This window comes from Pseudorca crassidens, chromosome 9, assembly GCF_039906515.1.
Source record: "Pseudorca crassidens isolate mPseCra1 chromosome 9, mPseCra1.hap1, whole genome shotgun sequence".
Classification (NCBI taxonomy): domain Eukaryota; kingdom Metazoa; phylum Chordata; class Mammalia; order Artiodactyla; family Delphinidae; genus Pseudorca; species Pseudorca crassidens.
This window is the reverse complement of record NC_090304.1, coordinates 37,748,748-37,773,231: the sequence shown is the minus strand read 5'-3', so window position 1 is coordinate 37,773,231 and position 24,484 is coordinate 37,748,748. Positions and strand designations below refer to the sequence as shown.

The 24,484-nt window shown below is 43.6% G+C and overlaps 1 protein-coding gene and 1 pseudogene across 1 annotated transcript; both read left to right on the top strand.

The window, feature by feature from the left end:
- Window positions 1-4,849: 4,849 nt before the first annotated feature.
- Window positions 4,850-15,879, top strand: LOC137230378 (L-lactate dehydrogenase A chain). The gene is made up of 8 exons (XM_067749675.1): window positions 4,850-4,967; window positions 7,114-7,263; window positions 9,306-9,423; window positions 10,392-10,565; window positions 11,386-11,559; window positions 12,225-12,342; window positions 14,322-14,445; window positions 15,145-15,879. Exons 2-8 carry the CDS (start codon window positions 7,138-7,140, stop codon window positions 15,307-15,309), a joined length of 999 nt encoding a protein of 332 aa, XP_067605776.1. The 5' UTR covers window positions 4,850-4,967; window positions 7,114-7,137; the 3' UTR covers window positions 15,310-15,879.
- A 3,098-nt stretch (window positions 15,880-18,977) lies between these two features.
- The window catches only part of LOC137230377 (L-lactate dehydrogenase C chain-like), a 28,729-nt pseudogene continuing 23,222 nt past the window's right edge, over window positions 18,978-24,484 (top strand).

Below are 24,484 nucleotides of genomic sequence, written 5' to 3'. Positions count from 1 at the left end.
TATGGGGACAAGAGAGTGCCAGGCATGGATTTCCTGTTGCCATGGGTGGAGCCAGGAGCCTTGGATGTCTGTCTCCACCCCCACAGTAGCCCCAATCACTTTCCAAAGTAGGGGGCAGCCTTTGCCACTGGGTCCTGAGCAAAACTGGAAAAATGAAGGTGTGTGTGGAGGCTCAACTCCCTAGTTCAGAGCCTCCCGGGATGTTTGAACTGGAAGAGAGAGACCCTCTTATGTTTAGAGGCAGGGATGCTGAGACTACAGAGGGAATGTGACTGCCGTAGTGTCACCCAGAGGCCCATGACAAAGCTGGGGCAAGAACCCCAGGTCAGGGCTGCCTCTTCACCGGGTTGCTCACTCATCTTTGCCAAGCCACCACTGTCACTGTCCTTGCCACCCAACCTGTCAGAGGGAAAGGCTGTCGCAGCTTCCCACAGTCCTCCCCTGCTGTGATTAGATAAGGGACATCTTCTGTTACACTGGGAATTGTCTGGCTTGGAGAGGCCCTGGGACTCCCTCTGCAGCCCTGATACTGGAAGGCCTCAGTTTGGGAGCCCCTTATATTCTGGTGTCAGTCTTTGCCTTGGAACCCATCAATGGGATGGAAGATTGAGGCCTAACTCCCTGCCAGGGAAGGATGGAGAGAAAAGGGCACAGGTCTTATCTCTTTCCTGGGGTAGAATGTGGCTGGAAGGGTAATGCCTTAGTCCGTTCAGGCTGCGATAACAAAATACCATAGACTGGGTGGCTTATGAACAACAGAAATTTATCTCTGATGGTTCTCGAGGCCTGGGAGTCCGAGACCAGGATGCTGGCAGTTTCCAAGTTCATAGACGGCAATCTTTTTGCTGTGTCTTCACATGGCAGAAGGGACAAGGGCTCTCTCTAGGGTCTCTTTTATAAGGACACCAACCCCATTCATGAAGTCTCCACCTTCATGACCTAATCACCTCCTAAGAGCCCCACCTCTAAATATTATACTATTCTATTGGAAATTAGGTTTCAACATATAAATTTTGGCGGGACACAAACATTCAGTATACAGCAAAGGGAGTTTAGGGTTTCTGAGGGGATTGTTAGGGGATCATGTCAGGAATGAACCCTGGAGGGAATGACAGTCTAAGCCAAAAAGGGAAACAGAGGCAGCATCTAGTGCCCGAGGATGAGCCAGCTTGGAGGAGGGGAGAAGGAGTTGGGGGCAGGGAGACATCAGGATAGCAGAAGAGATGGCACCCAGGAGAACTTGGGGTCGGGTTGGAGTCTTCAGCTTCCCCTCCCATCATGCGAGAAGAAGATGCGATTGGGGCGATGACATGAAGCAGTCTCCCAGGGGCAGGCACCTGCTCTCTTCCCGGAGAGAGGAGCCTCTGCTTTGGCACATACGCAGCAGGCCCTGGCCTATCAGGGATGGAGATGGAAGAGGCTCTCTGCATCTTGGACCCTGCACCTTAGGAAAGTCATCAGCTTTGCAACTGTGGAAAAGGCTGTCAGCGAGTGTTCAGAGGTGCCATGGGGACATGTAGGGTGTGTCAGAGAAGAGTATGTTTTGTGCAGAGGTGGTTGGAGCTGTGTGTGTTCTGAAGCTTTCTGTTGTGTAACAATGTCCTTACTCAGGACCCTCCCCCATCACCTTTCAACCACCTTGCTTTCACCCTATCTCTCCCATTTCCCCAAAACTTCAGTGACTTCCACTGTCCACCAAAAACCAAAAACCCAAACCCCCAAATTTCTCAGCCTGGCATTTAAAGCTAAAGATTCACCAGACGTACCTTGAATTTCCTGTCTCCAGGTATTTGGTCTCTGCTTTCTCAACACCTGATCTTCATTAATTGAACTTTTTTTCTGGGCTGAGCTCAGATCCCACCTCTTCCAAGAATGCTTCACCGGTATCCCTGGCCAAAGGACCTCTCTCTCCTCTGAATACTAGAGCAATATTTTCTACATCTTTTGTGTTAGTTTACATTCTATCTTGCACTTTAACTATAGAGGGGGATGTTGGTTTTCTCCACTAAATGGTGGAGAAAGCTTTGAAGGCTTATCAATTTGTCTTATTCATTTTTGTATCCCTAGCACCTAGAATGGTGCCCTTTACACAGCAGGCACATCATTCAGAATACATTTATTAAACAGATAAATGCTGGTGATGTGGAGATGAATGAGAAAGTTTCTGTCCATTAGGAGCTTACAGTGTACCGAGAGAGAGAGATGCACAGCAATAAGAACTAATTTAATACACAGCCCAAGGAACAGCATTTGATCTATGGAGGTGTGGGGTGTGGGTGGGCAGGGATGGTGCGAAGGGCATCATGTGGGTTGAAGGAACCGCCCAGGTGGAAGTGGGTGGCATATTTGGGGAACGTGGTAAGTACCCTTGGGACTGGCATGAAGGAAAATAGGAGATAATGCCAGAGAGGGATGTGGGCACTGGATTATAGAAAGCCTAGTGTGACTTTCCAAGGAATTTGAAGTTTATCCTGGAGGCCACTGACTGAGGAGCCATTGAATATTCTTGAGGAGGAAGATAATAAACACTTACTGGATAAAGGAATGACTCTGTGTTTTGGGTAGACACCATTCTCTGGCCAGGGTCACTTTAGGAAAATCTTATGTTGGATGTTAAGTAGCACCCATTCTCTGAGGCCAGCCTGTCCCCTGGTCAAACCACCGTTCTGTGAGATTTTCCCTTTTAAAGAGGCCACACCCCCCCCAAAAAAAAACACTTGGTCAGGGTGAGAAGTCTGTTCTGCCTTCTGAAGCAATTTCCTGCCCTACCCCCGGCTTTTATATAGAAATTCTTCTGTTTGGACTGCATTAGTCAGGATACCGTATTACTTAGGGTTCTCCAGAGAAAGAAACAATATATATAAAATGAGACTTGTCATAAAGAATTGGCTCATGAGATTATGGAGGCTGAGAAGTCCCACGATCTGCTGTCTGCAAGCTGGAGACCCAGGAAAGCAGGTGGTATATATTCCAGCCCAAGCCAAAGGCCTGAGAAGCAAGAGTGCCAATGGTGTAAGTCCCAGCCTGAGGATGCAGAGACCCATGTCTCAGCTCGAGCAGACAGGCAGAGACACCCACTGCCACCCACTGCCTCTCACTGAAAACTGAGCCTGGGACTGGCTTGGGCCCCCTATATAATTTCTTGACCTTTGTGGAATTGGGGGGTAAGGGGTGGGGGAGGGACAACATCCTATACAGAAGAAGAATCACAGGCTTTGGAGTCATCAGCCTGGGTTAAAGTACCAGCTGAAGTCAATTATTAACTGCAGGACCTTGGCAAAGTCAGTAATCTCTTTGAGCTTCAGTTTTCTTATCTGAAAAATGGGGATAATTATGCCTGCTCCAAAGAATTAAAATGACGATGAGTATGGGGATTGCCTAGCTTGCTGCCTAACACACAGGAGGTGCTGAGTAAATGGTACTTGTTTGATTCGTATTTGTAGAGTTAAATAGAAGCTCCTGTTCTACATGAGAAGAAGGAAGCTGCGCTTGGAGTGGTGCCTTAATTTAGGGGACTGCAAACTTTCTGCCTAGATTATCTTCAGAGGTTGTCCCAGAGCCCTCCTGGTGAAGGTTCCTACCCGTCTCCCCAGCCTAACGTCTGCTCTCCATGCTCTGCCGTCCTCCTCCGGACAGCTGCGGTTGCACTGATGGGAAGCCAGGGGCCCAGCCCTGACTGAATGAGGACATTGTTGCAAAGACTGAGGAACCACAGACACTGTTGCAGTCCTCCCTGCCCTGAGGAACCCTGGAGAACCTGTGGCTGGCCCTCAGCCCCTCCAGCTCTGTGTTTGGGGAGACAGCCTAGGTCCTCCCTAAACCTCCTGGCCTCCTGGGCTCCTCCGGGCCTCCTGGAGGGACGGGAAAACGGTTAGGATGTGCTAGAGAGATGCCCTGTTTTTCTGAAGATGAGGTTAGAGTTTTCCCTTCAATACCAAGGAAGCCATGATTAGGGATCTTTCTCAGAGCTGACGGCTAAATTGGTGCCCCAGGTGCAGGGAGGACATAGACTTACCCATGCCCTTAAGAGACTCACCCGCAGGTGGGAGAGCAGAGCCACACACACCTCGAAGGCAAACAGGTTTGAAGGATGTATAGACTTGGGTGGTGGAAGCAGAGAGGAGGGAGATACCGACTCTGTAAGTGTATGTGGGGGGGGAGTGGGGGGAGTAGCAGAAGATGGGTACAGCTGGAAGAGGTGGAGGAGGAAGGCCGGCCGGGAACCAGCGTGAGCAAAGGCCTGGAGGTAAAATTAATGTGATATGCTAAAAACAAACAAACAAAAAAATCCCAGACTGTTCTTAGGCGTGGCTGGGACACAAGGTGCTGGGCCGGTGGGGCGGTAGGGAGTGCCGACCAGAGAGGCTGAAGTTTTACTTTTGAACTGTGGGACTTGGAAGGTTTAGCAGTGGGGGACAAGCAGTGTCAAGTTTTGGAAATCGCTCGACTTAGGTAAGCAGACTGACGGTGTGCTAGGCATTTTCTTTCTTTCAACAAATATTTGTCGAGTGTCTATGACGCGGTAGGAGCTGTTCTGGGCACTGGGCAACAGCGGCAAAAATTCAGATCGAGCCTTCCTTGAGAGTAACTTTCACATTTTATGGAAGAGGAAACTGAAGGTCGGCTTGACCCCGGCTGATGACTCTGGCCCGGACTTTAGTGCGGAGGTAGCGTGGCTCTGGACAGCCCTTTAGATGTCTCGGCGCACATGGGTCGGTTAGCCTGCGGGTCCTCAGGATGCGCGCGCGCAGCCGGGGCTTCTCTACCGCCCCGCCCGGAGCCCGCCTCCAGCCCAACCCACACGTGGGTTCCCGCACGTCCGCCCGGCTCCCCCCTGACGTCAGCCTCGCGGTTCTATTTAAGGCCCCTCCCGCTCTCGAGTCGGAGTACCCGAGCAGCTGCCGCCAACTCCGGGTCCATCGCCGCTTGCCGCCGACGCCCGCCCGCCCGCCCGACGTGTACTCCCGGTATGATCGGGCCCGGCGCGCACTGCGCCCGAGGGGGAGAGCGACTGCTTCGGGCTAAGCTGGCCCCGCGCTGCCTGCTCACGGGAGGGGTGGGCTCTGCTTCCCAGAGGCAAAGTCCTGCGACCTGGGCGGTGGCTCATGCCACAAATGGGCTCTGGGCCCGGCCGCACCCTGCTTTGGCTCTAAGTGGGCACAGTGGCCTCTGGCCGGGCTGGGGAACCAAGGAGGTGGCCGCACCTAATCTGAGGTCGAAGGCCTGGGTGGATGCAGAAGGACCCGGAGACTACAGGTCTGAAGGGTGGGGGTGAGGGCATACCTCCGGGCTCGAAACGAGCAAACAGCACAGAACTCGAAGGCGGGTTCCGGGAGTCCATGGAACTGAAAAAGCCTCAGCAGTCTTGGGCGGCTTCCTGGAACCCGGAAAGGCGCTGGGTGCCGCTCGGGTTGTATTTTAACCCTCGGACTCTCGAGAGGTGGGCTCCTTGGGGGCAGCCGCTGCCTGCAGATTAAAGGTCGCTCTTTGCGCAAGTTACACGTGTTAAGCAGCTAACGATGTTATAGGGCGCTATGCTAGACATGGTGCATGCAAATTTGAAGCCGAAAGGGTACCAGCTCTCCCGCCTCTCAGACAATGTAATGAGAGGAGGATCATCCGGTACCTTCCCCTCCTTTTGACAAATGGGGACTGGTTGGGGCATCTCTAAGGTCACAGTGAGTGGGTGGCAGAGTTGGGGCGTAGACTCTCTTTCTTCAGGGCTTCACCCGCGGGTATCCCCACATTGAACGGAGCACTGCAGCCCAGAGCTTAGGTTTTGGTGAAACCAGATGTCCGCTGAAAGAACTCCCTTCCCCCTGTCAGGCTGCGAGAAACCTTACAAGGCTGTCTAGAAATAGCAGTGATTTGTAAGGAGAGACTCGATTCTAGCTTGGTGACTCTGGGCTGCCTGCCTGGAATTCCTCTCGGATATTTTTGCCCTTTGGGGCAGCGTCAAGATTAGACGTGGTGCTTTCGGGATGCAATCTACGACAATCTCTCCAGTGAATGCAGTGCAGGTTTGGATTAGCAGAGCCGAAGCCCCCGTCCCCGGCTGTGGAAATCGAGGGTTCCACCAAGTATCTGTTAATTTTAGGGCTCCAGGCTTCAGGCCTCTGCAGCTTCCTGTAGTAACAAAATTTCCTCATACCGGGCCTCACGCCTTTGCAACGAGGATCACGGCGGAAGCCACACGAGGTGCCTCCCTGTGGGTTGGTTAACAGTCTCGGGTTCCTAATATCACGATTTAAAATCTGGCTCTGGCAGCGCGCCAGGCCGGGGAGGCTGCCAGCCGGGCTTCACGTTGTTCGTGTGTGCGTAGGAGCGCTAGTTTAGTCTAAAGTCTGATTCTGAGCTCACTCTGACCCAGAGAGCAGCATAGTTTCTGGTCACGTCCGCTCACGGGCGGGGTCTCGCAAGCATCCGCTGTGCTGTCTGGTCTAGGGCCCACGTCTCCGTAGCCGGCGGCCACTAGCACTCTGAAATGCGCTTGCGCTTAGGGTTACTGAATGGATAGGTGGGTGGGGGAGGGGTAACTGCTAATCATCCGGGTCTGGGCGGGGCGTAAAATCCGCGGGCTCCGCTGCTTCTTCCGGGGCGGAGGTTGGGGTGAGGAAGAAGAAAACGAGGGATTGAGCATGAGCAGAGCTCACCTTGGCGGTGGGCAACGCAGTGAGGCCGTCAAAGGCCCTTTGCTCACGTACCTGTTGTCCTGAAGGGGCTTGGCAGGAGTCCTGGTGACGGGAGTAGAGTTGGGCGGGCGGCTCACAGTGATCTTGTTTGAGGAAAGGCCGGCTCCACTTGGAGTTAACAAGTCAAGATGAGTGAGCCCTCAGGAGGCTATACTTACACCCAAACGTCAATATTTTTTTTCCACGCCAAGGTGAGGACGTTTACACCAAGATCCTAGTCAGACCAGATCCTGGCATTAGGCCTTTCAATTCTCCTTTGTCTATCTTTAAGTTTTTTCCCTCTCCCTTTTTAGTCATCTCTTGTGATTTTTAGTGGCAGCTACCCCAAAAGGAAGCAAAAGAAGCTTTTCCAGAACACTTTTGGTTAATAAGCGTTAATTTAAAGAGGATGCAGTGACAGTGCATGTTTTTCCCCTTATAGATTCCTTTCGGTTCTAAGTCCAATATGGCAACTGTCAAGGATCAGCTGATTCAGAATCTTCTTAAGGAAGAACATGTCCCCCAGAATAAGATTACAGTGGTTGGTGTTGGTGCTGTTGGCATGGCCTGTGCCATCAGTATCTTAATGAAGGTAAGTGAGAGCCTATCACTCTGGAAGCCAAGGACACCTTGACTCCATCCATCCTCCACTCACTCTCCAAGAATTGCATTATCACATTGTATATACAGATATTTAGGTTCATGCACTCATTCAAAGAACTTTATGTGAAACAAACTTGTAAAACATGATGCTATACCAAGAGTATCTAAACTACAAAAATTAAAGGTTTTTAGGCTGGAGACCCAGTTTCTTAAATTCACTGTGCTTTATTAACCTGCGTTAGTTGCCTACAAATGAAAAAGTAGAGTCCATGCCTTTAAACAAGCTAAAATTATTTAAAAGTAATTTTGGAATTGAAATTGATATATATACGTGGTAAAAATTAAACTGAATGTGGGAAGTCTTCCACCCATGTTAATCCCCTCTGCCCCCCTCCTTGGATAGCAGTTTTGGTACCAATTATGGAGCTAAAATTTAATTAGAAAAAGAGAACTTGTGAATGAATAAAAAGTACTTTTGGGGACTTCCCTCGTGGCACAGTGGTTAAGAATCCGCCTGCCAATGCAGGGGACACGGGTTTGAGCCCTAGTAGGGGAAAATCCCACATGCCACGGAGCAACTAAGCCCGTGTGCCACAAGTGTTGAGCCTGCTCTCTAGAGCCCGTGCTCCACAACAAGGGAAGACACCACAGTGAGAAGCACGCACACCACAATGAAGAGTAGCCCCCCTTCACCGCAACTAAAGGAAGTGCGCACGCAGCAACGAAAACCCAACACAGCCAAAAATACATAAATTAATTCCTTTTAAGTTCAGGTTTGGAGTTCCTAATAAGAGAGTGAAATGATGAATTCTGGATTCTGAACAGAAAAGGATTGAAATGAGAAGGGACTGAAGGCAGAAATGAGCTATGCAAAGGTCTTGTAACTACACAGCTTGCTCTATATGTTCTTAGACCACATAGTATACCAACTCTTATTCTTTCCGCATTGGTTCAGAAATTGATGTCATTTATTTTTCCCACGCCTATGAAACACCTGTGATGCCCCCTAACTCAGGTGTGGCTAAGAGTAACTGGCAGTAACTGGCAGACCACTCATTATACTGTAGATGATTAGGGGTGGATCGGCTAGTATACCTCTTTGGTTTTAGTCCTCATTCCATTTGTATTAAAGCTGTTGCTGGTGCTCCTTGTCTGAGATGCACCTACGAACTTTTAAAGGTTCATCTGAAAGGATTTTTTTTTTTAATAAGAAGATGTTGGGGGTAGGAGTTTATTAATGAATTAATTTATTTTTGGCTGTGTTGGGTCTTTGTTTCTGTGCGAGGGCTTTCTCTAGTTGTGGCGAGTGGGGGCTACTCTTCATCGTGGTGCGCGGGCCTCTCACTGTCGCGGCCTCTCTTGTTGCGAAGCACAGGCTCCAGACGCGCAGGCTCAGTAGTTGTGGCTCACGGGCCCAGTTGCTCCGCGGCATGTGGGATCCTCCCAGACCAGGGCTCGAACCCGTGTCCCCTGCATTAGCAGGCAGATTCTCAACCACTGCGCCACCAGGGAAGCCCCTGAAAGGATATTTTTCACCAACATTTTGTAATGCACAAATCTGTCTTTATGTAATAAAACTGTTAGTGTTGGTTAGTATGTGGAAAACATGTAACCAGGGAATGATCCAGAATATCACTTTTTAAAGTCTTAATACTAATCAATATCTATTTAATGGCTAACAACCTAAAATCAATGTGTAAAACTGAATTTGAGAGACTAAACAGAGCAGTTTTGTATAATTGGTTGTTAGTCGCTGCCAATCCAGTGTTCTGCTTCTGTACAGTAGTGGTGGACCTCCTGCAGAGGTTGCTCCAATGAGGAGAGACGATTGGAGAGAGGGTCGGTGCTTTTTCCTATGTATAGGTCATCTGGGAGTCAGCTCTTAAACGGAGGCCTGCCTCTACTTTGAGGTCTGTCCTGATAATAAAGTAGCTGAACTCTCCTACTCCAGAAATATAGAAATTTTGCATGCCCTTTTAAAAGTTTGGAAATAGCAATTTTCCATTAAACTGAAAATTTTTTGTCTTTTAGGACTTGGCAGATGAACTTGCTCTTGTTGATGTCATAGAAGACAAACTGAAGGGAGAGATGATGGATCTCCAACATGGCAGCCTTTTCCTTAGAACACCAAAAATCGTCTCTGGCAAAGGTTGATTTCAACATGTTTGTATTACACTCTATGCTAGACTTAATTCTTTATCAGGCTTGAGAATCCTAGCTCTTCAAAGATTTCTTTTTTATACAGGATAAGAGAGCCTTTGAACAATTTTGCATTGGTACCTATGGATATCAATGTTTGAATTTCCAGCAAATGGTTTTAAATGGAAATCCAGTTTGTCCATGATGTGGAAAGCATCTGAATTAGAATGTAATTAGCAAAGCTTCGTAGGTCCATATTTTGCCACATTGCTTCAACTATTTAAATATATACTTACTTCCACTGCTTCCTTTCATACACTAACACAAGGTTGAGACTAGGGCAAATGAGTCTGTTCAGCAGATATTCTTGGCGTAACCCTATCACACCTTACAATTACCAGCCAGGAAACGGACATAGGCCCTAATAGAGTCTGTTTTGACACATGAAAATCATTGACCATTTATCTGACAGGTGACTCCCTTCATTATCTTCAACCCAGGGTTAACCACCCTGTGCCATAGGGTATCTAGAAGCAAGACATGCTTGATAAGTGTACAGTTGCCCCTGCTTAAAAAAAAAAAAAGAGCCTATCCCTGAGCTGGTATGACCACCATTAAGTAGTTAAGTAGAAATAGGAGTATGGAAGAGTGTGAGCATTGACCTCAGGTGGCAAAAAATTGGGGGATGTGTCTCACTTGATATGAGTATGAAATAAATTTTATTTCTTTCAGCTCCCCCCAATCATTGTTATATAAAGCCAACCACATAACTAAAACCAGAATACAAGGAAGGTGTTGATGTATTCTTCTTCCATGTAAGTGGCCACAGTGATAAAACTCCAAAAAGGAGGAGTCTGGGCATTTATATGCCACATAGGCAAAACACTGATAAAACTGTCCATTAAAAAAGTTAATGGAACAAACTTGCTGGAGTTTTCTTAAAGCCCTTAATCTGGTTATTGTTTCTCTTTTGTCTAGACTATAGTGTGACAGCAAACTCCAAGCTGGTTATTATCACAGCTGGGGCACGTCAGCAAGAGGGAGAAAGCCGTCTTAATTTGGTCCAACGTAATGTGAACATCTTTAAATTCATCGTTCCTAATATTGTAAAATACAGCCCACACTGCAAGTTGCTTGTTGTTTCCAATCCAGGTGAGACTTTTAATGGCATAAAAATAGATGAGCTAGAGTAAAACTGATAGTATCAATATATATCATAATCTGTATATATATTTATTTCTCATATTTTTCATTTTCCTCCTGGGAGTGAGTTTGTGTTTTTGTAAAATAGTTAAGTTTAAAACGTTAAAAGAGATACAATGCCATTAATGTAGTCTGCACTTTAAAATTTGTTACTTGCCTAAGAAGATCTTGGATAAGGAATAAGTTTATGAATAATGTGTTATTTATTTTTTAAAATTATTTATTTTTGGCTGCGTTGGGTCTTCGTTGCTGTGCACGGGCTTTCTCTAGTTGAGGCGAGCCAGGGCTACTCTTCATTGCGGTGCACAGCCTTCTCATTGCGGTGGCTTCTTGTTGTGCAGCATGGGCTCTAGGTGCACAGGCTTCAGTAGTTGTGGCTTGCAGGCTCAGTAGTTGTGACTCGTGGGCTCTAGAGCACCAGCTTAGTAGTTGTGGCACACGGGCTTCGTTGTTCTGCGGCGTGTGGGATCTTCCAGGACCAGGGCTTGAACCCGTGTCCCCTGCACTGGCAGGCCGATTCTCAACCACTGCACCACCCACGAAGTCCCAATAATGTGTTATTGATGCACAACTTATTTTCATTAAACTACACTTCTTGAATACTTAATGTATTTGCTATATTGTACACAGTATAGAGGCTTAAAAATATTAACAAAAATATTGATTGGTCATGATCAATATCAAGATCTATACAGAGCCATGTATCCTGAGTAGTCAGTCCTTATCTAATGATTCACGTAGTATCTGTGCCTAAATATTTTCTTCACAGTGGATATCTTGACCTATGTGGCTTGGAAGATAAGCGGCTTTCCCAAAAACCGTGTTATTGGAAGCGGTTGCAATTTGGATTCAGCCCGGTTCCGTTACCTCATGGGGGAAAGGCTGGGAGTTCACCCATTAAGCTGTCATGGATGGATCCTTGGGGAGCATGGAGACTCTAGTGGTAAGCATAACTTATTTTCTCTTATTGTTTTCAAGAAATTGTGTAAAAAAAATTGACAGGAGTATCGTTACTAAATCAGAGCCTAAATCAGATATCCATTCGTTAGGGCAGATGGTTTCCAGAAATCTTATCTTTTGGTATAATTGTATGCTAAGAATTGCTAAGATTTAAGCCATTTTGCATGACATTTTTTGGTATAAGGGATGGGAAATGAAATTTATTTATTATAATGGACATATTAAATAAGATGATAGTGCTTAGGATACTTCATTTAATATCACAGCTATTTGGACTCAAACTGCTTGTTCCTGAAAAGGTAAGCCAATCCAAGTGGCGTGTATGAGAAAGAAATCTATTATTATCACAGGTGAGAGATGTTATAATTTGTGCAGAGTTCTCAGTTCCTTATGCCAAGAGAATTCCTCTTACGATCTCATAATATCTCAATAAGTTAGGAAAACAGATTCGAATATAGTGAAAATTCTTAGCTTTACATAATCTAATCAATGAAAATCTAAAAGTTAGAGTATTGGTAGTCTTGACCAGCTACCAAAAGGAGACAATCCTCCTTAGATAAGAAAAGACAATTTTAGAAGAATGGGTCAGAATTACTAGTCTGCTGGCTGGTGCATGGGAATAAATAAATTCTGTTGTATTGCTTTTAGTGCCTGTATGGAGTGGAGTGAATGTTGCTGGTGTCTCCCTGAAGAATCTGCACCCCGAATTAGGCACTGATGCAGATAAGGAACATTGGAAAGCAATTCACAAACAGGTGGTTGACAGGTAATAGATCTCATAATTTGTAACACAGAAGGTTGAAACTTATTATTTTTATTTAGAAGATTAAAAGTTTGGGGAATTCCCTGGAGGTCCAGTGGTTAGGACCCTGCACTTTCACTGCTGCAGACGTGGGTTCAATCCCTGGTCGGGGAACTAAGATCCTGCAAGCCGTAAAGATTAAATAATAGCATTTGCATTTGGTTACTCTGTCAGAAAACTTGTTTTCTAAAGCTTTGTTAAAGCTTATAATATAAAACAGGTAAAGGGATTAAAAATCGCAGACATTATAACGTGGTCAAATATTAAAATGGCAGTTTAGGCCACGAAGAGATATTCTAGGCAGTAGTGCATTCTGACTTGCCAATCAACAGTTAGAGGAGAGAAAGACCACGTACAGCTGGGACAGTCAAGGAAGCCTTGGTGTAAATGCAGATTGACGCAACTATTGAAGGGCTGTGAAGACAGATGCTGAATCTCTGGCTTTATACATCTATGAACCTTTCCCTCATCTTTACAGTTATTCATTTCTAGTTGTTAATGAACGTTTGTAAAAATAAACAGAAAAGCAACAAAAATCGCAGACATTAATGCTACAGTCTATCTTTATTTGCCATAATTATCAATTTACAGTATGATAAATCTTTTCTGTATTTGTAATGTAAACTAAGATAAATCAAGTTAGATTAAGTCTACCCTATTTGAGATTCAGTCTTCAAAAGCATATGATTCATTTAGTTAGGAATAAGAATTTTTAAATCTTATATAGGGACTTCCCTGGTGGTACAGTGGTTAAGAATCCACCTGCCAATGCAGGGGACACAGGGTTCGAGCCCTGGTCTGGGAAGATCCCACATTCTGCAGAGCAACTAAGCCTGTGCACCACAACTACTGAGCCTACGCTCTAGAGCCCGTGAGCCACAACTACTGAGCCTGCATGCCACAACTACTGAAGCCCGCGGGCCTAGAGCCCGTGCTCTGTAACAAGAGAAGCCACTGCAATGAGAAGCCTGAGCACTGCAATGAAGAGTAGCCCCCGCTTGCCTCAACTACAGAAAGCCCGTGCGCAGCAACGAAGACCCAACGCAGCAATAAATAAATAAATTAATTAATTAATTAAAACTTATAATAGTCTCTGAGTAGAAACACAGCTAGCTTCTTATTTATTCAGATGATTATAAAGTTTTAAGCAAGGTATATATTCATAATGGTACAAAAAATGAAAATCATTATTAACTGTCAGAAATTATTCAAATAGGGAAACTTTCAACATAGTGGCATTATCTACTTTAAATAAGGTAGCCATGTGTGGATCTCAAGTTTATGGAATTGGAGAATGAATCATGATGGGTGTAGGCAAGGCCCTCTTATTTGTATTTGTTTAGTTAAAACCTGTTAACCCATCATCCAACCCAAGAAGTGTTGACAGTCGCTGTCAACTAACTGTAACGTTTGTTGAGTTGGAGTTAGTAGTCTGCTGGTGCTTGGAAACGAGTGAATTCTGTGCTCCTCCCACTGATCCCTGTGTACTCCTCCCCCCACATACACACTCTTGAGATAATCCCAAGTCAAACATGCTATATGTAATCTTGGATTTGCATTTTAAAATTAGTATTGCATTTATAAGAATCATCCATTTTGTTGCATGTGGCTATAGTTATTTGTTTTCACAGCTATGTGATAGTCTATTGTATGAGTACACCACAGTTTATCCATTCTCCTTTTGGAGAGCGTTGGGCATGTTGCCAGGTTTTTGCTATTACCAGCAATACTGTTGTGAACATACCCATACATAATATCCTGGCATACATGTGCAAAGGTTACACTTAGGTATATAATGCAACTTTACTATATTTATATAGTATTATTTACTGTAAAAATGATTTATTATAAAGCATATGTTCAGTGAAAGCTTTTTCTTTGTTCCTCCCACCCTACTTTTCCCTACCCTTCCCTGTCCTTTCCTACACTTCCCTACCCTACAGTGCTTATGAGGTGATCAAACTGAAAGGCTACACATCCTGGGCCATTGGACTATCTGTGGCAGATTTGGCAGAAAGTATAATGAAGAATCTTAGGCGGGTGCATCCGATTTCCACCATGATTAAGGTAGGTCTATGTAGTAATAGGTTTTACTTGAATGCCATTATTTCCTGTTCTTTAAAAGAAAAAAAAACTTCTGAGAAAGCAATTAATGTTAAGTCCTCAATCATTGATTTAAGTGAAATAAATTAATGCACCTGCGACTTTCTTTTCTGAAAAGACATGGTTGAGCTTTAGGATTAATGTCCACCAATACTGTGTTGAGCACATAGATACTTGATAACTTGTTGACTGAAAGACTCTACTCAATTTTGTTGAGATGGGTGGAAGACTATAAAACAAATTTTTTCCTTTGGGAAAAACAGAAATCACACTCATGTTAGAGTTACCAAAGTGTTATACAATAAAAATGGGAAATTCCCTGGCAGCCCAGTGGCTGGGACTCCGTGCTCTCACTGCTGAGGGCCCAGGTTTGATCCCTGGTTGGGGAACTAACATCCCCCAAGTCTCGCGGGGCAGCCAAAAATAAATTGCAAAGTACGATGGATAATGGCAATAATTTAGATTTTCTTTTAGAATGGAAATCTTGCTACTATGTTAATGACTTTCTTTTACACTGTTCATTACATCCTAACTGAAATTCTGGAAAGGAATTTCTACTTATCAAGTTTTATTAAGTAAGCTTCATAACTGTAAAGAATGAAATTCTTGGGAGATCCCAGAATGCATAGAAAAAACGTAAAATATTTTTCATTTCGTCCTCAGGGTTTGTATGGAATAAAAGAGGATGTCTTCCTTAGTGTTCCTTGCATCTTGGGACAGAATGGAATCTCAGATGTTGTGAAAGTGACTCTGACTCCTGAGGAACAGGCCTGTTTGAAGAAGAGTGCAGATACACTTTGGGGGATCCAGAAAGAGCTGCAGTTTTAAAGTCTAATATCATACCACTTCACTGTCTAGGCTACAATAGGATTTTAGTTGGAGGTTGTGCATACTGTCCTTTATATCTGATCTGTGACTAAAGCAGTAATGTTAAGACAGCCTAGGAAAAACATCAGTTTCCTAACATTAGCAATAGGAATGGTTCATAAAACCCTGCAGCTGTATCCTGATGCTGCATGGCACTTATCTTGTGTTGTCCTAAATTGGTTCGTGTAAAATAGTTCTACTTCCTCAAGAGGTACCACTGACAGTGTTGCAGATGCTGCAGTTGCCCTTCAAACCAGATGTGTATTTAACTCTGTGTTACATAACTTCTGGTTCCTTTAGCCAAGATGCCTAGTCCAACTTTTTTTTCTCCAATTAATCACATTCTGGGATTGATGATAAATCCAGTATTGCATGTCTTGTGCATAACTGTTTTAAAGAATCTTATTTTATGTACTATATGTATCAGAATAGTATACATTGCCATGTAATGTAAAAAAGAAAATCAACATAAATAATGCAGCCAAGTATTTGTTATACCAACTAAAACAATAAATAAACCTTGAACAGTGACTACTCTGCTAATCTATTAAGATACAAAGTGATAAAGCTGTTATTTGTTAATTACATTTAATGGAAGCCATTAGGTTATTCTTGGGCAACACTATGATGATTTTTTAAGGGGTGCTGTTTCTAATGACCAGACTAATAAGAATTAATATATTAAGGGTGTGACTAGATTGACTAGCTGTTTTGTTACTATTTCCATTGTAATCAATTGTTTTAATATACTAAGGCCCAAAGTACTGAGTTACCTTGATTATAGTGCTGATCATAACTTGTACCCTACAATTCACACAGGTAACATTCTATACATGAATGTAAAAAACATTATTTGCCAACTGAACATAAGCAGTGGTACTTTGCCACTACAGGGGGACAGAAATTTTTAAGAACCTTTACTCTCTGGAGGCAGTAACATAATGGTACTTAACAATTTTAAACCAAATAGTCCTGGTGGTTGTCTACTCAAAAATTTTCTTTAAAAAAAAAAACAAATTTTCTTTAGATTTCCCTTAAAATATTTCTATAACTGTGACCTTCTCCAGGCCTAAAAACCATACTTACAGAGGTTAACTAGAACAACTTTATGGTCATCACTCCTCCAGGATTTTTTTTTCCAAAGTTTCTTTCTTGAGAGCTGGATAAGGGAAAGAATTAGGTTTTGTTTTGTTTTTTAATGTGTCTCAAATGTAGAAGGACAAGACTAACCTACATAGGCTTGACAATTAGCTGTTATAATAGGATTTGCTTTCATATAGGCTTTGAAAAAAATAACAGCCTTAAGATATAATTTACATAGCACAAAATTCACCCTTTTAAAGCATACAATTCTGTGGATTCACATAGTTGTGCAGCTATTACCACTATCTAAGAACTTTTTAGTTACCCCCCAAAGAAATGTGCAATTATTCCTATAGCCTTTTGTAGACTTTGATGCATCTTCAGTCTTTAAAAAAAAAAAAGGATTTACCCTTACTTCATATTATTTCATACAATAAATTAGCCAGTATCAACGTGACAAAAAATGCTTAACAGATTTATTAAACTAATCTTTCATGAATTTTCAGATTTAATCTTACAAAGCTTCCTTACTTTCTGGTACATTGTGTTCCACGTTCACCTTGCACCTTCCTGCGCCAGGCAAGGGTAGGCCAACTCTGCTAGGAGCCCTGATTATTTTTACTGTTGTATCTCATTTTAGTCTTAATAACCTTGGGAAGTGGATTAAGCAGGACTTAGACTCATCTCACACAAGTTGCCAGTTAATGGAGGAAGCAAAGGGGACGTCCAGAACATGTGCCTTGGGCAGGTATGAATGAAGAGCCTCTTTTCACCTAGAGCAGGAGTTTGGTCACTACTAAAATGACCCCTCTTTTGGCCTGAGGCAGGTGTAGAGCTTGAATCTGGAGGTCATCCAGGTCAGCTGTGTCTCGCTCACAGTCCTGTGGTAAATGAGGTATAAGGGCCAGGAGCTGCTGTGGAAGAAAGCACACAAGCAAGTGGTAGTACAGGACCAACAGTCACTGCCACTCCTGTGAACCCCTTGCTTGGGGCTGGTAGTAGGTTGTGAAAAGCGCCATAAGAGAAACAGGAGAGACGTAGGGAGCTGATGGTAGTTGAGACATTAGTCAAGGAAAGCTAGAGGAAGTGCTGTTTATGTTCAAAACTGAAAATGAGGAATCAACTTTGAGAGGGGCTGGGGAAGAACTTTCCAGATATATGGAACAGGAAAAAGCTGTCCAAAAGCTGGAGGGAAGTGTGGTGAGTGTCTTGAGATGAAGTTGGAGGGACAGAAGGCGGCCAAGTCTTGAATGCCTCTTAGGTTGTGGTAAAAACTGGTTAAGTGTAATGGAAAGCCATTGAAGGGTTCTAAGCAGCCTCACTGCATGATCTAACTCACATTAAAAACAAACTACAGGCTTTGATACAGAAAATAGATTATCCTTTAGATTCTGAAAAGGATTCAAATGCAAGTGATGACAAAAGATGACAGAGGAGGTTGTGTCCCCTTCTGTGAGTTATAAATAAATCCTTGGCATAAATTAAAATCACCCTTAGAAAACTAGACATGGCCTTTCCTTTTCATTATTACCCTCTGTTCTCTCAAGAGAAATTCAAACTTTATTTCACCACTCAGTCCTGAAGTTATAGAACTTAATCATAATTTTTTAAATTCCTGCAAATAAATGCTCGGACAAGGGCATGTAAGTGCACTGAAGTTTGTTTCTGAAACTCAGGCTGATCATTCCCAAGTCTGCTCTTTCCTTAAATTCCTTTTCGTCCTCGGGGCCCAGGTCCCTTCAGCATGCCGTCTCATAGAGAGGTAAGTTAGGTCGGTTCAGGCCTTGAGCTCTGCCACATATGTCCCAAGATAGCTGCCCATCTTCAATCTCGCCTCCACTAGCTACTATCAATTCAGATTTGGAAGCACCGTCCTCAGGATGCTGGTTTTAGCTGGTCCACCGGAGATTATGGGGCGCTCCCAGGAGAGTTCTTTCCCACGACGACTTCGAGCCTGGCCCCTTGCCCTCCACGTGGTAGTCTGGCCTCCAAAAAGCTTCGCCCTAAAATCAGTCCGAAGCCCAGGCCGGCTGAAGGAAATGAAACAACACACCAACATCCCTCTCTTGCACACTCTTCAAGACCGTCTAGAATACCACCTACCGGTATTAAGAGAACATAACCACAGGTGGCGCGGAACGCCCTTGGGCCAGAGGACAAGCCTGAGCCAATGCGCCTGCGCCCGGGCTGGCCGGGGGCGGAGCTTGCGTGCTGACGGAGGAGAGCCATGCGTGGGAGCGTGCTTGCGGAACGGTTCAGGGAGTAACTGTTGCTGTGCTTCACACCTCAACGGACTTTGCTGTCTTTTTTTTTTTTTTTTTTTTTTTTTGCGGTACACGGGCCTCGCAATGCCGTGGCCTCTCCTGTTGCGGAGCACAGGCTCCGGACGCGCAGGCTCAGTGGCCATGGCTCACGGGCCCAGCCGCTCCGGGGCATGTGGGATCTTCCCGGACCGGGGCACGAACCCGTGTCCCCTGCATCGGCAGGCAGACACTCAACCACGGCGCCACCAGGGAAGCCCTGCTGTCTTTTTTTAACTGGTGTAACTTTAAAAAGCAGCCTAACGGCCGTACGTTGCACATTCAGACTGCCTATACTGTTGCGCCACGCTAAGCGTTTGTGAGTGACTGGGACTGGAGCGAAAATGGTGGCTGGGGGCAGCGAGAACCTTTAAAAACCTGTTGGTTCCCCAATCCCTAATACGGATAGATAGACTGGTCCGTGTTCCACCCCTCGACCAGGAATTTTTTTCTTTGGCTTCCCCCTGCTCCTGGCTCCAAAATTCTGCAAACTCAAGAGGTAGTTCCTTAGATGTTCAGTGTGGTTAGTACATCGGTAGGTATGAGAGTGATTAATTCAGGGACTTTGATTTCACTGAAATTGCATTATCCCTATCAGGTTCTCAAAATGTCAACTGTCAAGGAGCAGCTTATTGAGAATCTAATTGAAGAAGATAAAGTCTCCCAGAGTAAGATCACCATTGTTGGAACTGGTGCTGTAGGCATGGCTTGTGCTGTTTGTATCTTATTGAAGGTAAGTGATAAGCCTATACTGTGGCTGAAAATAAGTAAGCACTTACAGGTCTTGTAGATGATCATAAGTGCAGGGTTGCAGGGTTAATCCCTTGGAACAAATAAGTATCATCTGATTTTTACACAATTTAAGAAACATTTATTTGGAGTTTACCATTTGTTAGGCATTGCCAGACTATTTAAATTTATTCCTAGGAGACACACTGATTATATTATTTTGTTAATAGTATAACATTTTCTGTTAAAGTGATTCAGCACTTTGTCTTCCTTGAAGAGTAATGGGTGAAAATCATATTTCCCAATGGCTTATACTTAAAAAAATTTTTTAAATTATATAAGCATTACATTCTCATTATAAAATAAAAAGTACCAAGTTTGATAAAATAACAATGGAAGTCCTTTAATTTTCCTTTCTATTTCCAGAATATCTTTTCATGTACTTGTTGGGCATTTGTATAGCTTTGGAGAAATGTCTGTATCAAATCTTTTGCCCATTTTTCTTTTTCTTTTTTATTATTATTTATTTATTTATTTATTGGCTGCACTGGGTCTTTATTGCTGCGTGCGGGCTTTCTCTAGTTGTGGCGAGCGGGGGCTGCTCTTCATTGTTGTGTGTGGGCTTCTTATTGCGGTGCATGGGCTTCCCATTGCGGTGGCTTCTCTTGTTGCAGAGCACGGGCCCTAGGCGTGTGGGCTTCAGTAATTGCAGCACACGGGCTCAGTAGTTGTGGCTTGCAGGCTCTAGAGCGCTGGCTCAGTAGTTATGGCACACAGGCTTGGTTGCTCCGCAGCATGTGGGATCTTCTCGGACCAGGGATCGAACCTGTGTCCCCTGCATTGGCAGGCAGATTCTGAACCACTGCACCACCAGGGAAGTCCTTTTGCCCATTTTTAAATTGGGGTTTTATTTGTTTTTGAGTTGTAGGAGTACTTTTTATATTCTGAATATTAACTGCTTATCAGGTAAATGGTTTTCAAATATGTTCACCCATTCCTTGGGTTTCCTTTTTGCTCTGTTGGTTGTGTCCTTTGGTGCACAGAAGTTTTAAATTTTAATGTAGTTCAATTTATCTGTTTTTACTTTTGTTGCCTGTGGTTTTGGTGTCATATCCAAAAATCGTTGCCAAATCCAATGTCATGAAGCTTTCCCTCTATCTTTTCTTGTAAGAGTTTTATAGTTTTGGGTCTTACATTTAGGTCTTTGATCCATTTTTAGTTAATTTTGTCTATGGTATAATGTAAATAGTCCAACCTTATTCTTTTGCACATAAATATCCAGTTATCCCATTTGTTGAAAATGTTGTCCTTTCCCTATTGAATGATCTTTGCACTCTTGTCAAAAAATATCTGACCATATATGTGAGAGGTTTTTTTCCCCCGGGCTCTCTGTTCTGTTCCATTGGTCTGCATGTCTCTTTATATTAGTACCACACTGTTTTGATTACTGTAGCTTTGTAATAAGTATTGAAATCAGGAAGCTTGAGACCTCCAGCTTCGTTCCTTTTCAAATTGTTTTAGCTATGCAGAGTCTCTTGAGATTCCATTTGAATTTTAGAATGGATTTTTCTATTTCTTTTTTTTCTTTTCTTTTTTTTTTTTTGCGGTACACAGGCCTCTCACTGTTGTGGCCTCTCCCGTTGCGGAGCACAGGCTCCAGACGCGCAGGCTTAGTGGCCATGGCTCACGCGCCCAGCCGCTCCATGGCATGTGGGATCTTCCCGGACTGGGGCATGAACCCGCATCCCCTGCATCGGCAGGCGGACTTCATTGAACGAACTCATTGAACGTCTACATGTTCGACAGTGAGGCAAGAATCTTCTTACTCCCTCTGGGCTGCTAGATAGCAGACTGTCAGACAAAGATGGAATATAGAAAAGAGATGAAATTAGAGGGTCAGTCAGGAGGTCCAGTAGTTGATTGACATTTCAGTAAGAAATAAGAGAGGGAAGAAAATTATTCAAGAGATAAAAGGACATGAGTTTGCAGATATGAAGAATTCACTGAGGGCTCAACACAATGAATCAATAAAAGCCTACTCCAAGGAATATTATCATGAAATCTCAGAACTCAAATTGTACGAGAAGGTCAGTTGTTAGAGCCCATTTATTTTCTACTAGAATCCATTGTACCCTGGCAAATGTCCAAATGAAGGAGAGTAGTTCAGGACCTTTTCTTCAAGTCACATTGATGTAAATTGTGGGATAAATGGAAAGTGATGAAAGATATTAAAATATTCATATTCATATAGTCCACTGATGTGAAGGGTCATAAGGGCTGTAGTGAATACCATGACACCTGCATATTTCATGAAAGGTGGACTTTAAAGGTTTTATCAGGACATGTAAAGTTTTTAGGAGTGGATAGCAGTACAACCTACTTCCTTGTCCTGTACAGAGCAAAGTGCCCATAGCAGTTTTCCTTAGATTAATTTTTTTTTTCTATCTCTCTACCTTACTATGGTTACTCAGGACCTCCCTAGAGAAAAGATCCTGGGATACTCTTAACTATTCCTTTAGATTCTGGTAGGCTTAACAATCCCAGGCTCTCTATTCGGAATTGTATTTGAGAAATGGCTCGTATAGATGTAGTTAATTCTTAAAAAACAAATAAAAACTTTTAGGGATTATTTGAGCTCCATCTTTGACAGTCAAGACAAATGGGGATGGAAAGATTCCCTTGAGAGAATTTTCTGGTAACCTGTTGAGAAGGGAGATAAATCAAGTTGGAAATATAATTGAAAAGCAGGCTGTGTTGGTTATTAACTTACTGGCACTCAGCTCCAAATTCAGCTTTGTATACTCTGCTTTGTGATGCTGGCGCTGGATCTCCACATAATCGTTTTCTCCTTTGCCAGTTGGCATCTTGTTAGGTTCTGCCAATAGGGAACACTAGAGGAAAGTTGGGAGGCAGGAGGAGAACCATGACCTGCTGCTTCCTGTTTGCTTATTGTTCTGTTCACTGTCATCCCAGCTGTATCCCTTTGTCCCAAAGGTAGCAGTTGGTTCTAACCTCCACTTTCTTTTGGAGCCACCAGCATTGACCTCATCTTGTCCGTTTAGTGGTGTGAGCAGTAGGCAGATTTTGCCTCTTCCAGAGTCTGAGCCTAGTTCCATGAAGCACCTCCTTTAGACTCTCTGCTTCCTCAGCCTTGGGGGTGGTAGCTTCAAGCTGCAGTTACTATCTCTGGGTTACCATAAATGTTCCCCTTCTGTTCTTTCAGCCGTTCAACATCTGTCTAACCAATTCCCTATATTAAATTCCTTCTGTTGAAATGCTTAGAGTGGTTTCTGTTTTTCTGTCCAGACCAGACAGATACACAGATGTAAAAATGGATCTGTAAGCATGATCTGGTTTTCTTATCAGTTAGCTGAAAAGTGATATATGATTCTTTTGGATGAAACTCCTTATCCTTATCCTATTCCTGATGTATGACACATAATTCAGTAAATTTTAGAATTTACAGTTTTCCAGAAAGGCCAGATGGTGCCTGATGTGGAGGGTGGGGTGGGGAACAGTAGTAAATAGGGACTTTGATTCCTTTCCCTTACTGTTCACCTTTGGAATCTGGCCACTGGAATCTGAGGGAATACATTCCTTCTTCTTCTTCTTCTTCTTTTTTGCCACATGGCATGTGGAATCTTAGTTAAACCCATGCCCCCTGCAGTTAAAGCACAGAGTCTTAGTCACTGGACCGCCAGGGAAGTCCCCTGCATTCCTTCTGTTATAGTTCTATAATAAATTAGAGTATAGTACAGTATATAGAGACTGTGTATTGTTCATGTAACTGGAAAAAATCTCAGTAGAGCTAGCTTCAGATATTACTAAATTCTGGAATTCAGACATATCAAGACACAGTCTCTGTATATCTTAGTCCATACTTCCTCTGTTGGCTTAATCCTTGGGCAGGGTCTTTGTATATGGTGGTGAAGATGGCTGTACAGTTTGTTCTTAGAGTCTTATATCATTAGAGCTTATGATTGCAAAGAAAAATGAGACTTCATTTCTCATCTTCCATTTTCTAACCTCATAGACATTGTGCTCATTTGTTATGCCTGGGCCATATACCCATTTGTGAACTAATTGATGCAGCCAGAAGGAAGGATGGAACAATTGGTTGGGTCTCCCCTAGGTTGGAGGGCGGACGTTAATTGTAATATACTGAGCCACGTGAAATGGTTTCCCACAGGTGGCTACTTTTATATTTTGGCCATAAGCATTCATACTAAAAACAACTTCAACCAATTCAGAAATTAGGCATAAGGGTTAAATATAATAAAAACCTTTGAAAGGATTTCATAACTTTTCATTCGTTTTATACTGTTACCTGAAGTGGAAGAAAACCAATTCTAAAAAACTTAACAATTACGCGAAGGCAAAGCAATTAATAATTTTTGCTACATTCTGTTGTTTACCTTAACTTCTGGTCTCTCTAGGCACATTAAAAGACTTTTCTTGGCCATGCCTTTCAGCTTGCAGTTCCCCTACCAGCGACTGAGGGATTGAACCGGAGCCACAGCAGTGAAAGCTCAGAATCCTAACCACTAGGGCACCAGGGGACTCCCATAAAGACCATTATTTTTATACCACTTTTTCTATTAAAAATGTAACACTCCTTTGATTATAAAATAACCACACAAAATTTTTTCTCTTTCTCCTAAAACTGAAATGGGAACATTTTATTCAGGACTTTCATGTATTTTAGGATTTGGCTGATGAGCTTGCCCTTGTGGATGTTGCAGTGGACAGACTGAAGGGAGAAACAATGGATCTTTAGCATGGCAGTCTTTTCTTTAATACTTCAAAGTTTGTTTCTGGAAAAGGTTAGTTTTATAAAGTTATTTTCAGAGCTTTAAAAACAAGTAATGAAGTTTATCAAACTGTTGTCAGTAAATATAAAATTAAAAAATAACACTATTGTAATTAGGACATATAGTTTAGAAGGCTAATTTTTTGACGGAAAACATTCCAGGGGCTTCCCTGGTGGTGCAGTGGTTGAGAGTCCGCCTGCCGATGCAGGGGAC

Bases quoted from the DNA above. Each gene is read 5' to 3' on its own strand.
- LOC137230378 (XM_067749675.1), top strand. From the start codon at position 7,138: ATGGCAACTGTCAAGGATCAGCTGATTCAGAATCTTCTTAAGGAAGAA. The intron at 10,566-11,385 runs GTGAGACTTTTA...TTTTCTTCACAG, and splicing joins GCTTGTTGTTTCCAATCCAG to TGGATATCTTGACCTATGTG. The intron at 11,560-12,224 runs GTAAGCATAACT...TATTGCTTTTAG, and splicing joins GGAGCATGGAGACTCTAGTG to TGCCTGTATGGAGTGGAGTG.